Source organism: Notolepis coatsorum (assembly GCF_963971535.1).
Source record: "Notolepis coatsorum genome assembly, chromosome: 1".
Taxonomy (NCBI): Eukaryota; Metazoa; Chordata; class Actinopteri; order Aulopiformes; family Paralepididae; genus Notolepis; species Notolepis coatsorum.
The window spans coordinates 109,027,377-109,046,213 of NC_140165.1; the positions used below are offsets into that span (position 1 = coordinate 109,027,377).

The 18,837-nt window shown below is 42.6% G+C and overlaps 1 protein-coding gene across 1 annotated transcript; it reads right to left on the minus strand.

Moving 5' to 3' along the window:
* Positions 1-729: 729 nt before the first annotated feature.
* Positions 730-17,822, minus strand: LOC311247112 (carboxy-terminal kinesin 2-like; the record flags this gene model as incomplete). Its single annotated transcript, XM_084337426.1, is given in 17 exon segments — positions 730-798; positions 1,423-1,498; positions 1,780-1,853; positions 3,382-3,521; positions 5,329-5,333; positions 5,335-5,465; positions 7,956-8,120; positions 9,361-9,558; positions 10,635-10,721; positions 12,368-12,481; positions 12,887-13,075; positions 13,689-13,854; positions 14,430-14,640; positions 16,876-16,929; positions 17,285-17,348; positions 17,631-17,705; positions 17,805-17,822. Coding segments are annotated over 17 exon segments (1,836 nt in total).
* Positions 17,823-18,837: the final 1,015 nt, after the last annotated feature.

An 18,837-nucleotide genomic window follows, 5' to 3' on the forward strand; every position in this document is an offset into this window, starting at 1 on the left:
GTCTTTTCCCTCCTGGATGATAATAATAATGCGCCTTTCAAGACACTAAAAAAAAGTCCACAAATCGGTGAATGAAAAAATTATATAGGATCAAATGAAAAAAACGTGCTAAAAATCGATGTTTAAAAGTACTAAAAACCAAAGAAAAATACCAAACAACAAACCTTCAGCACAGATAATGGGGATGCTGCCAAAAAAATTCTTTATCGTCATTGTTACAACGAAATTAAACGCGGTATTAAAAACAGCTGGAGGCGGGACACTGAGGCAGAAACGTGGTACCAGCTGGGGAGAGGCGGAGAATACGGCCCAAAGCGTGCTGGTGGAGAAGAGTCGGCCTATGCTCCGCTTGGAGTTAAGGGGCCAAGAAGAAGAAGATCAGTTGGGCTGCTCAACCCAACTCAACTTCTGGGTCGGGGGTCAGTTGGACTATCTAAACCAACTCAACTCAATATAGAATGATGTCATTACAACGAAATAATTAAAAAAAATGCAGCCCTAGGTGCTAGCCGTCACACAGTCCTAGATCTTAAAAATATAAAAACAGTCCTAAACACAGTATTAAAAATATAAAAACAGTCCTAAACACAGTATTAAAAATATAAAAACAAGAGTAAGACATAACAAACAGGGGGGTGTAAAAGAGAATTGCACCATCCCTTAATGTTGTGTGTGTGCGTGGGGGAGGGGGGGGGGGGTGCAAGGGAGACTGTTGACTCTTGGTCAGGGTTAGACGGTCAACTCTTGGCCAGATGACGACTTGTTGGCTGTGGATGTGCCAATGACACACTTGTTCACCTGTAACAAAATAAAAACACTGTTATTAAAAGGTCAACATCGTAGCTGCAGGTTTCAACAAGTTACATTTAAGACTTTTAATACCTCAAAAACACTGCAAGACATGGCCAGATTACAAGCTCTGGAATGCATGATGTGATGAATTCTCCATATTAGGGATGTGCATGACAACTAAAATCATTTTTGAATTTTTTATTATATTAAATAGTTATTTTCTGCTTCTCAAAGGGTTATTGCACATAAATAGGCACTTCAGAATCGGAAGTTCAGATAATCCTTCAGAACGTTGATCAGCTCAGCTGACAAGACAATAAATCAAAATGACACCATTCACCATCGTATCCTATAATAACAGCATTGCATTGGCCCATCAACCAGTTTTAATAAACAAAAAGAAACAGTAGCATGTGAATCTTTTAGATAAATTAGGCTGCCTCCAAATATAAAAATTAATTAAGTAAGAAGAATGGTAGTTTGCTTCTCATTTAACATTAAAAAAAAAAATTTAAGATAAAAAATATTCGACTCAGACATGAAAATCGAATGTGGCGACTGTCAAGACTATTCAAAAATTCTAATATTCTAACTCATCCCTATTAGAAAGTCAAACTGAAGGTCACTGACCTTGCTGGCAAATCGCAGAGAGTTGACAGTTTCCCCAAAGCTGTCCAGCTCCGGGGAGATGTTGACGAACATCAGCCTGCGGGGGAAATTAAGAGTTTTTTTTTTTATTATTATTATTATTTTTACAGCAGTTACAGGTAAAAACAAAAACATGCTAAAAATATTACCACCATAAATGTTTAGCCACTGAAGCTGAAATCTGGCTCTGGCGCAAGTTGTCACACTTTACTAACATCCTCCTATATCCAGCCCCTCTGCTAAAGTTACGTCTATCCTGCCCATCCCTAGTATGCATTCATTAGTCAAATAAATAAAGAGTCCATCAAAACTGAAAGAAGTCAAGTAAGTGAAGCTTACATCTTGCCGTTCCCTCCCAAGCAGCCCTGCAGCAGGTAGGTCAGCTTGCTGCTCCTGTAGGGAATATGGCTATCCTGAAAGACAAGACCACAAACGTAAGACAAACGAAGCACAAAAAAAAAATTCGTGGCAAATCTAACTAGTTATGAAATGTACTTGTGGATAATTGGATACGTGAATGTTGTAGTTTAAATAAGTGATAGTCTAGGTGTTTATGTAGGCCTGATGACATGTTCAAGTGAGGATGGTCCGACGAGAGCTTAATGCAACTCAAGTAGAACTACCATGTACATGAATCACAGGAGATATACTTTTAACTAGGGATGTCTGATATTATCGGCCGATAGGCATTAAAATGTGATATCGGAAATTATCGGTATTCAAAAAAGAAACTCATTTATTTAACCTTTATTTACCCAGGCAAGCAAGTAAGAACAAATTCTGATTTTATTTATTGTCAAAAGTATGCAAAGTGTTGTGTTAATTCCACAACAAGAGATATGTAATGTTAATTACCTGAAATTATTCAGTTTTGGGGGGGGGGGGGGGGGGGGGGGAAACCCTGCAACCCTGGTTGATATCGGTATCGGAAATCAAGAGTTGGACAATATCGGTATAGGTAAAAAAGCCAATATCGAATATCCCTACTTTTAACCAATAGAGGGAGGTAGTTTGTTCACAGATCAATATGTATAAAGCATGCAACGACTCCATGCATACACAAACACAATCTCCTGCGTTGGTTATTGGGCTGAAGGTAGACTTGTTTTACAACACTCATTTTGAGAGACCTAGTCCACAACACTGTGGTTCCGACAGCTGGTTAGAAAACAGGCTGAAGTCCAGGAGGAGGAACCCAGAGTACAGAAAGCTACGGTCCAATCAGTTCGTTCCCGCTGCGCCTCATCATCATCATCTCCAACCAAATACTGTGGCTCAACTAAGGGTAGTCTCACTGAATTGGATAAATTGAGGAAAATGGACATTGAAATCATAATCATGAATCTCTTCTTACCGAAGAACAAGCTCCGATACTAGATTGACATGGTTATTTTAAAGACGAGGCTGATTATAAGTCAGTGCTCTACTCCCAATACTGCATTCAGCAGTGGGTAAGACAAGAGTTTATTAAATAGACTTAGAACAGATTTGGCCAGCGTTTAAATGCTGGGGTAACAGGAACTCTCTACCTCAGTACAGGGTTTTAAATGCTGGTGTGGCAGGAACTCTCGACCCCAGTACAGGGCCCCTCAACCTCAGTACAGGGTTTTAAATGCTGGTGTGGCAGGAACTCTCGACCCCAGTACAGGGCCCCTCAACCTCAGTACAGGGTTTTAAATGCTGGTGTGGCAGGAACTCTCGACCCCAGTACAGGGCCCCTCAACCTCAGTACAGGGTTTTAAATGCTGGGGTGGCAGGAACTCTCGACCCCAGTACAGGACCCCTCAACCTCAGTACAGGGTTTTAAATGCTGGGGTGGCAGGACCTCAGTACAGGGTTTTAAATGCTGGGGTGGCACGACCTCTCGACCTCAGTACAGGGTTTTAAATGCTGGGGTGGCAGGAACTCTTGACCTCAGTACAGGGCAGGATGTGGTCTCACCTTGTTGGCCAGGGCATGGATGACCATGCCCAGGTTGGTGAGTGAGCCATTGATGGCCGTCATCTCTTTGAAACGGTCCCCCTGCGACAGACTCTTGTCCACACGCTCACTGCCAGCCAAGTCCACCAGGCACAGAGAGGCTACAAACAGAGCGAGATACAGTGAAAATCATTGATAGCAATAGTTTGGAACAGAATAAAAGGGAAAGCCACTGGGTAGATGCTGTTGTCTAAAGTTACTAAAGCACCACGAGTGCAAACCCCGCTTAGCCCCAGTGGAAATTAAACACTATGCTCCATTTGTGCCAAGTGGCCATTCCAGCCTGATACTATGGCTGCTTTTATCCAAAGCGACTTACAAGTTCTGTACGACAAGTCAGTAGGAAGGGTACAACTCTATCAGCTGAGTAACCATGTTCATCAAAGTGTTAAGACTTGGGTGCTAGTGTATGTTAGTCGAGGTCATTGTCGCAAAATAATTGACCGACACGGAGTTTAAAATACCGAGGCGCAGCGCCGAGGTGTTTTAAACGTCAGTGAAGGTCAATTATTTTGCGACAATGATAGAGTATAGCTATACATTATCCCGCTTATTACATGGCTAACTTACTAACAATATACCTAATTCATCGACAAGACTAGATCAAATGAAGACGCAGTTGTTCTGTGGCTCTGTCAGCCCAAATAAAGTGATTATTATTATCGGCAGCCGGCAGGTCTCTGGTCTGATTGCATGACTGAGTGCAGCTGTGCATATGCTGAGCAGCACTGATACAGTGTTGTAGTGGGCTTGATTGCGAACAGCTGCGCACAGCGGTCATTATTGTCCCACAGCGGTCATTATTGTGTGATAACGGACCTCTGACGCGGGCTATTGACCAATCACAAGCAAGCATTTCGGCGAATGTGAAAACGCCATGTAATAATTAGGAATAGTGCAGAGTGTAAGAGGGTTATTTCTCTCTTCTTCAAAACAGAGAAAATATCAGATTCCATGTCATTTGTGCTGTTCAATTGTGCCACTTTCATATGTGGTCCTGAATCAGATACAGGTCAGATGCGTTTTAATTAGCTGACCATGTTTACGTCCCATCTTCTTTATTGTTAATTTGCACATGAGTCAGTTCAGGAGCAGTGACCAGTTCACACTGGAATCTGACCCGAGCAATAAATTGAGCACCAAGGCTTGCCATGTGAATGTAGCCCATGACTGTACTTTTAGACTTTTTTATAAATCCCGTTAATGACATAACATGCGATAATGAGTAACCAGGGCCTTGATGTTTGAAATACGTAGAATATATCCATAATCATTACCTGGCTGTAGCAGCACTGTAGTCAAATGAAGGATAAGGCTTGCCACTACTTCTAATCACCTTGAACCATCTGCTCCTCTTTATAAGCAACTTAAAATACTATCAATCTTTGATATGTATTTATGTTCAACTGCACTTTTAATTTAGATTTATTTCCTATCGTTTTCCATAATTGTTTTCATATCCAACAAGGCAATCAAATAATAATCATAATTTCTTCCGCACAACATTAGGTCAGTTCAGTATAAGATTTAGAGGTCCTACAATTTGGAATTCAAAACCCTCATCCAACAAAGATTGCTCATCCATTTCATCACTCAAATCCAAGCTTAAATATACATTGTTAAATGAATAGCTTCAATCTCATAAAACCATTAATGTCACTTTGTTTTACAGTTTCATGTTAATTTGTTTAGACTAATATTAATGTTGGTTATTATAATGTTTTATGAACTTATTTCACTTTCCTTTTTTTTATCCGATGATTTAATGAGTTGAGGCCCTGTATAGGCCCCTCTGGGTCTCTTGCCTCTACTCAGCACCTTTATATACACTTTGTCATGGTCAATGTTTTCGATTTTTTTACAGTTTTGCTGAAATGGTGCGAAATAAAAATAAATAGATACTTGCACTTGCACTTGACGTCCCTGCCGACATGCCGCCCCTCGACGTCCAGCTTGAAGATGGAGTGCGAGCGGGAGGAGTGCTCGTTCACGTTGGTCCTCGCCGTGGAGCGGCTCCGATTGGCCAGAGCGATCAGGTTGTACACCTGGCAGACAGGAGGGGGTGAGAAGGACATGTAGTACACAGTACATTTAGCTGAGTAAATTTTTTTGCCACTATTTTTTTTAACTCACGATTAACTTTTTTAATCAGTACTAGCAAGGGTGCCCCCAAATATTTCTCTCTACTAGCACAGGCTATTTTTAGGGGCAATATGCTACGCCCTCGTAGCACTGTACAGCCCTGTGATACTATGTTTGTTTCTGACTCAAAGTGTGTGTGAGAGATAGAGAGAGAGATGAGGAAGGGGCGAGAGAAAGAGCTGGGAGAGTGTGTGTGAGAGAGAGGGGGCGGGGGCGGGGGGGGGGGGGGGGGTGAGTCGTCAGCCCGTGTGGGTGAATGTAACAAGTTCCTAACATTTTCATTCCCCCATTATTTCATGCACTTTATTCATAGTCTTTTAAGTTATTTTGTGCATCACTCCGTTTTGAATTTGATGCACATTTGCAATGCATGAGGGTCATCCTTTTGTGTTAAATGGCTGCATAAAGCAAGCATTTGTTGACTCATGTTGATTAGATTAATCATGCGATTAAATATTTTAATCAATTGACAGCATATAGCACTAATATATATATCCACATCAGTCTGTACATTGATGCATATAATCCTTTCACCACATCTATAGATATCTATTACTAGTTACATTGCTGGCCAGTATGACTTACCAGTGTCTTTATACCTGTACAAATGTAATACTACAACTCTGTTGTACATAACATTAGCACCATTACTCAGTAGTACTAATTTCGGTGAATGAGGATTTTTATTTATTTATTTATTGTAAAGTGCTTTGGATAAATGCACCATTTAAATTTATATATCAGTTGAATCACCTGTACATTGTATTCACACTTTACAGTTACACTCTGGTTGGATGCTAAACTTATTTTCGTTGTACTGTACTTGTGCTGCACGACGACACTACATTTAATCTCCCCTTTTAGGGAATTATGGCTACAGCTTCTTAGTCAATTTTCAGAAAATTCACCTAAAAATAAATACCTACCTAAGTAAATGGAAGATTGCTCCACTTCTATAAGGTCAATTTGCATGTTCTTGGCATCTAAGGACCTCAGGGAATGTAATTCCCAGTGTCAGAAATATTGCATCTGGTTCATTACAATTTACTCAAGCCTAGTAACAGGAGAATATACATTTTCTTTCCCCCCCCCCCTCTCATCTTTGAGTTTGACACCATGCTAACATTGACCAGATGTGAAAAAGACGCCACTGACTTGAGCTCATTCAGCACCTTCTTGAGATCAGGTGTACAAAGAAATATAAATAAATGGCAGATGATTTTGTAGATAAGTACTGAATTTTGCCATCCGGACACATGCAATTTGAAGTATGAAGTCTTCCATTTACTTATGTATAGGGCTTAAAATCTGGTAAACAAATGTAGTGCTGAAAATACACACGTTTATTGCCGTTTTGACAGAGTTACGCAACATTAAATACATTCCGTATTGATCGATTTATGGCGCGATATGAATCTCTGCCCTGTACCGGCCCTGTTGGGCTTAATGGTAATTTCTTGAAAAGGGAGCATGTAGGAAAGACAATTTTACAAGCTTGTCGATCAACTAACTAAAAATTATTTCTTTATGGAGGACAGCCCTAAACAAAATACACACACACAATGTACTAAATCTGGATAATGGTCCATGGTATAAAACCATTTAATTATATAATAATAGTTTACAATTTATTTCTCATATTCAGAGTTAATTATATAGTTCTAATTTTTTCCTAATTTTATGTTTTTTTACCATTACCCTTCGCATATCTCCCCTACTGCTATGATGCCAGAATTTCCCCAAGGGGATCAATAAAGATTATTTATATACGCCTCAAGTTTCCTGGGTTAACCCTTTCACTGCGACAATACACAGGTTAACCCTTTCACGGCCGCACTACCAAACTGTTAACCCTTTACTATCACACTACCAACGGTCAGGGGTGTAGCTCCAGATTCTGGGCCCCATGAAAGAATTAATTTGTAGGCCCCCAGTGAATGCGAGCGGAATTTTTTTTGGCAATTTTTTTATTGATGAAAACACATATGGTTTTTACCTATACATTCGGATCAGCAGTTCAGCACCTGCACGGTTGGTGGGTGAGCCTAGTAAAGGATGTCGCATTGCGTTCATCTTCAATGAATGGACCAATGCAATAGTCTACCAAAGCCCCCCCCCTCTCTCTATATATCTCACAGACACACACACACACACACACACTTCAGAAACAAACATAGTATCAATGAGAGCATCAATAATACACCCGAGTGATCTAGTAATTTTTTTTTTTTTTTTGGGCCCCCCCAGTGCTGGGCCCTTGGAAATGAATCATCCTAAGCTACCCCCCCCCAGCTACGCCCCTGCCAACGGTAGTGTGATAGTAAAGGGTTAACCTTCTGTAGTGTGGCAGTGTAAGGATTAACCGGCTCCTTCATCCTCCGAGATCCGTGTACCTGGTCCTCTGTGGTGACGCTCCTGTAGTCGAGGTTGGTCACGGAGATCTCGTTGGTAACAGACTTGCGGATCTCATACTCCGGCCTCTCCTTGGCCTTGCCGGTGTAGAGGAGGTCATGGAGGGCTTCGTTGTAGATCTCCACAAAGCTGGCAGTGAAGCTGTACTGAAGACGACAACATGGGGGACAGTTACAAAAACAATAATGAAAAGTAAGGCTGGGCGATTTTATTTTTGAAAACTAGAAACGCCAAGGAAATCATTCAAATAACCTTTGTTTTTATTTGACACAAAAATCAAACCAAGATGAATTTCCCTATTGGGATTGAAGTGCAAACCTAACTTTCAATCTTTACTTGATTAGTGCAATAACTTGCTTTTTCACCAAACTTTACTTGAAAAAATTAAAAGATGCCTCTTGATCATCAAACAAGAATGAATTTCCCTATTGGGATTAATAAAGTGTAAATCTAACTTTCACCAAACATCACTTTTTGTAAAATAAAGGACTCTTGATTATTTTTTTTGAAAATCGATCACCCAGCCCTAACGAAAAGTAGTCTGGTCTTTTACACATCTTATTTACATTTAAGGTGATCCGGGATCAGTGATTGTGACAAAGACATTAAGTCAACCAGCTCCAACGATCCATCCGAGATAGTTAGTCTTCACTTGGAAAGGCTTCATAAATTACTGGCCCATGCGAGCGTTGTAGAGGACAGTTAGTCAAATTACCTTTGGAAATATATAAATAGCCCTACAACCCAATATATATAGTATGCCCTACAACCATCCAATATTAATATCTATATAATCATCATCTAGCCATGTAGGTGACAATATTTGATATAGGATGAGAAGCAAGCCATACATTATATATAACCTACAACCAGCAACCAAATTAACAGCATCTACAAATTCCATAATGTAAATGACTTAAACAAGTGTACATTCCACTGTTATTTACTGTGTTGGCCCTGAATTCTGATGTGTTCATGCCATACAAGTGAGACAAGAGTTGGTGGTCTATAACAGGTGGTCTTAAAGACGTAACCAGCTCATCGTCTGACCTCCCAGCCCTGCTCCTCCAGGTGGTCTTAAAGACCTAACCAGCTCATCATCTGACCTCCCAGCCCTGCTCCTCGAGGTGGTCTTAAAGACGTAACCAGCTCATCAACAGACCTCCCAGCCCTGCTCCTCCAGGTGGTCTTAAAGACGTAACCAGCTCATCAACAGACCTCCCAGCCCTGCTCCTCCAGGTGGTCTTAAAGACCTAACCAGCTCATCAACAGACCTCCCAGCCCTGCTCCTCCAGGTGGTCTTAAAGACCCAACCAGCTCATCAACAGACCTCCCAGCCCTGCTCCTCCAGGTGGTCTTAAAGACCTAACCAGCTCATCAACTGACCTCCCAGCCCTGCTCCTCGAGGCTCCGGGCCACCTTGAAGACCTGCCGCACAGCTCTGGGGATGACTCCTCTGGTCTCGTCCGCCTCGCCTCCCTCCATGGTGAAGGTCTTCCCGCTGCCCGTCGGACCGTAAGCGAAGCAGCAAACATTGTAGCCATCCAGCACCGACTGCACCAGCTGAGATATCTCCTCAAATACCTGAGGGAACGGAGCAGAAAACAAGAGATCCTCAAACACCTGAGGGAACGGAGCAGAATACAGCAGAGAGATATCCTCAAACACCTGAGGGAACGGAGCAGAAAACAAGAGATCCTCAAACACCTGAGGGAACGGAGCAGAATACAGCAGAGAGATCTCCTCAAACACCTGAGGGAACGGAGCAGAAAACAAGAGATCCTCAAACACCTGAGGGAACGGAGCAGAAAACAAGAGATCCTCAAACACCTGAGGGAACGGAGCAGAATACAGCAGAGAGATCTCCTCAAACACCTGAGGGAACGGAGCAGAAAACAAGAGATCCTCAAACACCTGAGGGAACGGAGCAGAAAACAAGAGATCCTCAAACACCTGAGGGAACGGAGCAGAAAACAAGAGATCTCCTCAAACACCTGAGGGAACGGAGCAGAATACAGCCGAGAGAATAGAGATCTCCTCAAACACCTGAGGGAACGGAGCAGAATACAAGTATTGGCCTATTAGTCATGGTGGTTTCATTAGAGATGTCTGAATCAATAGTCTATGAACGCTACATGAAGTGGGCGACATGTTGGCACAATTTGGAACTGCAAACACAAAACCCGCTATTTTAACTTTTAGTAAGTCTAAACTAGTTTAACGCAACAAAGTGTTCACGGTTCGCTGTGATGCTCCACAGCTGACTAGCGTTTCTTCCTGCAACAACTCACGCCTCGCAGGATTTCAGAGTAAGATTTGTTTCAGTGGCACAAACGAGCACTTAGTGATAAGTACTTGAGTAATGGATTACTCACCCAACCCTAGTATATGGCCTAGCAAATGGGTGGGGATAGGAAAATAAAAATTTTGATATACACACACAATTCATAAATGTTTTGCTAGAGTTTATTTCCCATCAATAAACCAACAGGATATAACCCAATTACATGGTTAAACACACAAAACACTGATTGGGCCTTTAAAGAGTTGGAACGTGTGATGTCATTATGATACACACTCCAGGAAGTATTAAATGCAGCTCAATGAAATTATGAAAATGAATGTATATTATGGTCTTGATAAGTCATGCGTGTGTGTACCTCCTGCTGGGAAGCCGTGTGGCTGAACACCCGGTCGAAGCTGAAGCTGTAGCTCTTCTGGGTGTCTCCTGTCCGGCCCACATGAGACTGAGGAGAAGACGGGAGGATGAGGCTTCAAATGGAAATCACCACATGCCAGATTTGTGCCAATGCACACATGAACACCACCCTTTATTTATTATCTCCGATTAAACTACCCATATAACTCTGTATGATAGCATGTACAATAGTGCTGTATACACACTATATATATATATACCTACCACACATCATCTGCCCTTTGTTAATTTGCTTAGATTTTTTTTACTTCATCTCAAGAGGGTGCTGGACGAGCTCAGTGGCAATTTTTTACTTTTAATGTTAGCATGGTGTTATTCACCGTCAAAGATGAAAAAGAAAAAAATTTATATTCTCCTTTGGTTCATTACAATTTACTGACGCATAGTAACAGACTCAATATTTCTGTTACTTGGGTATGTACTTTTAGGCAATTTTTTTATTAAGAGGTTACTACAACTCTGTACATACATCTGATTAGCACCATTACTCTGTAGTACCAATGTATATATATTTTATAACCAGTTTGATCATCTGTACATTGTATATTACTATTGCACATTTGTACTCTGGTTGGATGCCAAACAACTTCTCTGCGTTGTACTGCATGACGACAATACATTTGAAGTAGGGTGACCAGATGCAAAAAGTCCAAAAGTGGGACAACAGTAAGATTTTGGTGGGACAAAGTGGGACAAAGTGGGACAGATAGATAATGTAAATTTTTTTATTAGAATAACTGCCATGGTCTTCACTGAATAGATTTAAATCAAAGGTTAAAGGTTAAATCAAAATAAATACAAATTAAATACCACCTAACATCTGTTTTAAATATTCAAACGTCATCACTTGACAGGAATGTCTTGTGTTTGATATTCCCTGTTAACACAGAACTAGGGAAAACAGTGTAGTATAATACAAAAATAATAATACAAATAAATTGTGTTTCTATATTAGAATAACTGCCATGGTCTTCACCGAATAGATTTAAATCAAAGGTTAAAGGTTACCGCAGTCGGCTGACCTGTATGAATGGGAGTGTTGTACTGTGTGATAGACACTTGTTATCTCAGCTGCAGTGACCTTGTCCGTCTGGCTATCATTGTTTGGTTTAAAAAGAAACGTATCCATAGATCTGGATGTTTCTTTTTGGTGAGCCACTTTCAAGTGAGACTCACGTCCACTGTGGCGCTTCAAGTTGTATTCTCCTCCATGCGCAATTGAAAACGAACTATGACACAAAACACAGAAAGCCTGCTGCGGATTGCCTGCCATCTGCCTCACCCAGTCATGTGTCGTTTGCCAGTCTTGGTTGTAACTGCAGGTCCGTTTCTTTTTACTGCTTTCCATCTTGAACTAGTTCGCTTGTAATGTTGTTGTGTTTTTTTTTGACCAATCAGATTTGCGATATGAGGTAGCGTCACGTCACAAGCAGGCAAGCAGCACACTAAAGTACTATAACCAATCAGAGCAATGTGTGTGGACAAGAGGCGGGTTGCTACGTTTACTGTCTGTAGGGAGGGGCTTTTAGACGCATGTTTTTTTTGGCTTCGAAAAGAGGGACATCCTCTCAATATGAGGGACGCGGGACATTTGGTCAAATGGTGGGACAGTACAACCAAAAGGGGGACACCTGGTCACCCTAATTTGAAGCGTTGGCCAGGGTAGAGACTCACCTCCTCAGTCTTGGCCAGTGTCAGGGCCTTGTTGTCATGGACAGGCAGCTGGATGTGGTCCATCTGACCCCCGGCCGTTGGGGGGCGCACTCTGCAAAAGACCCTGATGTTTCCCTGCAGGGGACAAGAGACCTGGTTAGTCAGGGGCCGGGCACCCGTTTGGTTGTTGAAAACATATGGGGAGGGGGCAACTGGACTACCGGGGGGGGGGGGGGGGGGGGGACAACTGGACTACGAGAGGGGGGGGGGGGAAACAACTGGTCTACCAGAGGGGGGGGGGGGGGGGGGGAACAACTGGACTACCAGAGGGGGGGGGGGGGGGGGGAACAACTGGACTACCAGAGGGGCGGAAACTACCAGTTATTTTTTTTAACGACACATCCGCGACCCACTCAAAATGGCCCTGCGACCCACTAGTTGAGAACCACTGCTTTAACACCATATTTGATCCATTTATTACCAAAAGATTTGCACTACCCCTCTACCTCATTTTGTACAGTGTTAGTCTTGTGAACCTGCCTTGAGCTCCTGGACGGTGTTGTGGAGGAAGCGGCGTGCCATCTCACTGGTGAGGATCTCATCGCTCAGCTGGGTGATAGTGTCCCTCTGGTGGGCCATCGTGTCCTCCATGGAACAGACCACCGCCTGCGTGTTGGCCAGAGTGGCCTGGCAGTCCGACAAGGTCGAGCTCTGAACAGAGATCCGGGTCTGGAGGGAGAGATGGGGGTCCCTTAAAGATTTTTTACAATTTCTTAACTCTGTATAAAATATTGTAATTGGATCATTTGCGTGACTCATGTTTTGGGAGATTTAAAAAGCCGGTTAAAATACACGTTTCCGATGGCGTCTTCATGCTTTCGAAACCAATAAAATCACTATGTTTCCTAGGATGTTCGTAAACAATAAAGCCAGACTTGACTTTTTTTATTACCATCATTATTATTAGTGATGGGTACAACAGTCCAGACTGAAAAGGACAGAATAGAACAGGGTATTTGTGGATTTCAACAAGTTAAATGTAAGAATTGTAATACCTTTAATACCACAGAGAGTTAAATGTAATACCAATTGCACAACCATACTAATACCTTTAAAGGCCTTAAATTGAGAATTATAAATGAAATACTTTAATACACCGCAGACAGCCAGACACCCTGCAACACAATGCATTCTATATGTTGTGCTGTAAGCAAGTCATCGGCTCAATTTGAATAAGAGCATTAGTTTATAAATAACACGTTTCTCAGCACAGAAATTCATGTGAACACAGGGAAAACATGAATAGTCACATGGAATAGGACAGATAAGGACAAGTATGTACCTTGACGTGGTAGAGCTCTGTCTCCAGGCTGTCTATTAGGGTCTGAAGGACCCGGTGTTGCTCCCTCAGGCTGGCGTTGCCCCGCTGAAGCTCCTCCCTTTCCCCCGTCACATGCTGCAGCTCCTCCCTCACCCCCAACAGAGGCTGTAGCTCCTCCTCTTTGTGACTGAAAGAGGACAAGGACCACACCAGCTGCCGTTAACAGATTCTTCGCACAAACACCAACCGCTGTTATCGTTTAGATAATGCTAAGCTAGCAAAAGTTTCACTCCCAACAGGTGTACTATCCATGCGCCATCGCTCCCTGCAACTATTCACACCTCGCAGGATTTCAGAGAGTTTTCCGTTTCACACAAACAGGTACTTGGTGGTAACCAAATCTAAAGAATGGAGCACCCTCAAAAACCACTTAAGTTACGTTGAAACTGAGCCTATTAAGTAATCGATTATTCACACCCATCCCTAATATATTTACTAGTTACGCTGCTGGTCAGTATGACTTACTACCATTGTGTCTTTATTTATACATATTAAAACTACAACTCTGTAAATACATCAGATTAGCACCAATTTATATATTTTATACTCAGTTTAATCACCTGTACATTCTATATTACTATTGCACTTTACGGTTACATTTGCACTCTGGTTGGATGCCAAACTTTTTGTTGTTGTACTGCTGTATAATGATAATACATGTGAATCTAATGTGAAAATAAACTACAAAATGCAGATGTTTACCCAAGTTGGGTCTGGAGTAGTTTAACATCTAGCTCCGTTTTGATGACCATCTGCCAGGTCTGGGCCGTAGAAGCCTTCAGCTTCTCGTTCTCCTCCGTGAGAGAGCCCATTTTCCCCCGGTAGGCCAGGATCTTCACTTCCATGTCTGCGACCTTGCCCTTCAGGTCCCAGGATGGCCTGCGGGTGGCCGCCCCGGCCGCACCACCAACACCTGTGGCTGAAGATAAATTACACCATCCCATCAATTAATTAGGGTTGAACAATTAATCAATTAGGGTTGAACATCGGAATCTCATCTAAATCACAACATGGCCCTAGCCTAGTGCAATCGCCAAATGGTACATGTGTAAATTCTGTGCTGTAGATGATCCAGCCTACAAATGTCTTCTACAGATTAACCTCTTAACATGCAACGGCCTGGCCCCTCTTGAGGACGATTTGCACACTGGCACGACGTGCCACTTTGCCGACCTCTAGCGGCTCGGGTGTGCATATTTTTAATACAATATATAGATCGAATTAAATCCCCATTTGTTGCCCGTCGATTGCCAAAATCCGTTCAGCGGTTCGCGAGTTACATGCCGATATGAGAGGTGTGCGCCGAAGTACACGGCAGACTATTTTTTCAAATACCACTCCCGACTCCCGAGCCTCTGCCGATCATTTGGCGATCTTGAAAATTATTGGACAGGGTTGTAACTAGGGATGGGCGTGAGTAATCGATCGGCTATGAGAAAATGCGATCTTTCAGCCAACAACAGCCAGCCAGCTACTGCACTATGAACTGCCAGCCAGCTAGCTACCCGAATCCACAACAGCCAGCCGTACAAAATACAGTCTCAGCCAACAATCACGATTTGTACAGTTAGTTAGCTCCACTCCATTCCGAATTAAGGTAGCCAGCCAGCATAGCCCGTATTAGTTAGCTACAGTTGCTAGGTAGCCAACGTTAGCCAACAGCTGCAAAAACCAAACGCCAATGATGTTATGATCAGTAGCTAGCCAGCTAGATAACATTAGACAATGCTGTGTATTAAACTAAAGTGAAAGTTTACTGGGCCATTTTGTTTAATGCTTCAGTGATGTTAAAAGGGGAGCTGCATGCTTGCTATTGTGGTACCATTGACGGCATTTCATAACCAATATGCCAGTCAATGGTACCACACTATCTTCAGAGCGAATGTTGACAGATGAGTCTGTGAGGGGGAGGGGCAATGAGGGCACTGCGAGCAGCGTGTGTGTGTCAACAACTTGCTGTAGGAGGAGAGAAGACAAGAGTAATCCATCACTACTCGAGTACATCATGCGATCAACTGGATTTTTTTTTTAATAAAATGCCCATCCTTAGTTGTAACCAATGACAGAGTCTGGAATCAGGGATCTAGGTGAAAAGTCATGAGCGCAAACGGGAAGAGAAATTTCCGCAGAATGCATTGGAGTCAATGAGGAAAACGTTTTCTGCAGCCTAGTTTTTTTTTATAACCAAAATCGCTCCTAATCACTCATTTCTGAACAGACTTTTATAAAATTTTGACATGTACTACACAAGACTTCGGGCTATGGACCCAGTGTGTTTTTTCAGGAATACCACCAACTACTACAGAAAGACATGAGTAACAAGTTTTTCTACAACTCAAGTTCAGACCTATGTTACTCTAAAAGTGACAAAGACAGTCCTACAGAGTTACCATCAAGTCTGATGGAAAGAGCGTCCAGCTCACTTGTGTTATAAGTAGGGCTGCAACGATTAGTCTACATAATTGACGACGATCATACAAACTCGTCGACGCAGATTTATTTTTTTTGCACTACCTATCTTTGTGAAAGTGGCTTCTCAGCTCAGGTCCAGCTGAAGACAAAGCAGAGGAACAGATTGGACATTTGAGCATGACCTCAGAGTTGCTTTGTCTACCATCACCCCAGACTTTGACTCTTGTCAGGAGCAAACAACGTCCCCAGTTATCCCATTAGTTCCCTGGGATGTTAAGCTAAGAAGTCTGCTAAGAAGGATATATTATTTATTATTATTTCATTGTGTTTTTAGCCCTAGTTGCACTTTTGTTGCAACCCCACCAGTTATCCCATTAGTTCCCCCAAACTTACTGTCGGTCTGTTATGTTAAGCTAAGAAGTCTGCTAAGAGCCGCACCCACAGGAAGCAGAGATGGAGGGTGTGACTGAAGTAATCGACAGATAGTCGACTTACCAAAATAATCGTTAAGTTGCAGCCCTAGTTATAAGCAAAGTAGACACGCATAATAGTTATCCTTCTGTGACCAGGACATCTGGGTCACACATTTCAGTAGGGGTGGGAGAAATCATTGATTCGTGTAATAATTGTGATTGGGCCCGCTCACTATAATCTACATGAACAAAACCAGGGACGGATGTGGAACCCGACCCGCCACACATTCAAAACATTACACAAGAGTCTGATGTCATCTCACCCCCGGAAGGACCGGCAACGACGGCAGCAGCACGTGGAGGCCGGACCGGCTTGGCTACACGAGACGAGGAGAGGGGAGAGGAGTTCACATTTCTGTTCACAAGTTGTACTGCAAGACAGAGGAAATCAAGACACGCCGAGTGGTTCTTGGTGCACAACAACCTGGGTCTACGACTACGTCGACAAAGCACACAAGAGTGCTGGTCTTGGGTCAGTGCACAGGGGAAATTCTCTACATGACCGTAGTTAAGGTAACAAGGTTGGAACCAACTCTAGATCAGCACTCGCAGTAAGAATGTGATGTCCAAAATCTCAATTCTCTGGCTTCACAGCATCAAAACAAGCAGAAGAGAAATAAGGGAAAGACGAAGGAACTCAAAATAGTTTGAGAAAATCTTAGGTTGACTTACAAATACGCGGCTTGTTAGACGCCACAGGGCTGGCTGTAAAGACTGGCTCCTTGCGCATCCTCTTCTGCAGAAACAAAATTAAAACAGTTTTGAACAATACAGCAGCAATAGATTTTATATGCCATGTGATTTGATGTGCTTATTTCTGTAGTACACTCGACTTGACCATAGATGGAAACCTCAGTTGCCTTTATAGTTTAAATAAAGGTTTGGTAAGATATAGTAATAACATAACTGGTACTAGATACATTATGGTGGAATCCATGTGCGACGACTTTAACAGATATAAGAAGTCCCCACACAGGTGTTTGTATGTCTATAGATTATAGTCCCACTCCCAACTAACATTAGCTGGTTGGGGGTCAGTGTTGGTGGCCACCAGGGTCCTTTTGCCAGACATCACAGGTAACCGGGACACGTTCTGGAAAGAGAAAAACAAACTCTTAGCCTCATCAACACGTACACCGCCATTTCATTTTTTACGTTAGCTTTTCTATAGCGTATATAAAAATGAGCTCACCTCCTTAACGTTGCTCATCTTGAAGAGTAGTCAATCGTCAAAAATAGAACAGGTATGGAGGTGATGTCTGCATGTACATACACAAAGAGACCAAATGCATTAACCGTACCGACCTGAATCATAATGCAATTGAAACAGTATAGGTTGAAGTTTTGTTCGAAAGGGCTAAGACTGTACTAGTCAGCACAATCTACAGACCAGAACAGAGTGGCTTTTATGATACACTGGATGGGTGTTTAGCTGGGGTTGAAGATTTAGGAAAAAAATTCTGATGGGGGACTGGAACACGGATATGCGCCAAAAAGAAGCACCCGTTTCCAAGTCCTTCAGCAGGTTGTGATCTGCACTGTCGTCAAGAGTGTGCGATTCAACACAAACCACCAGGGCCCCGTTCCCCGTACCTGGATAAATGAGTTAGCCGGATAACTTTCGGTCAAGCCTGACTTAAGCCGGACCTTCCCATTCCCCGAAGCTCGATTGTCTAAATCACCATGACAACAGATCAAAAAGTTTGAGCCTGGTCGGGAGCAGGGTTAACTCCAGTTAGCCGGATGAACCATGGCCACGCCCCCGCAAAGAAGTGACAGCTCGTTTCCTGAAATGATTCTCACAGTCTAGGATCTGCATTATACCATTCTGAATTACGTTTTTGTGCTCCATTCTTCCAGAGGGGGCTTTTGAAATGTAAAATAGACCCAAAATGCTGATACTAAATTCACTTTGTCCTAAATAATGCACGTTATATATACCGTGGCGCTCGCTAGGTGCGATGTACACATTATGTGGTTATTTTAACAACGCGCAGCATTGCAAATGTGAATCCCGCGGGATATCCTTAATGATTGAAACCTATCGCTCGTTCGGCTCGGATTCCTTTCATATTCTCCGCTGTGGATGAGGAGCGAGGAAGGAGAGGAGCGCCTGGATTCTGTTTCATTCAAGCATAAATTGAAACGTTATGCGTGGATTGTGGCCACACCCTCGCAAATAATGACATGTCCCTTCCTCAGAGATCGGATTGACGAAGAAGCAA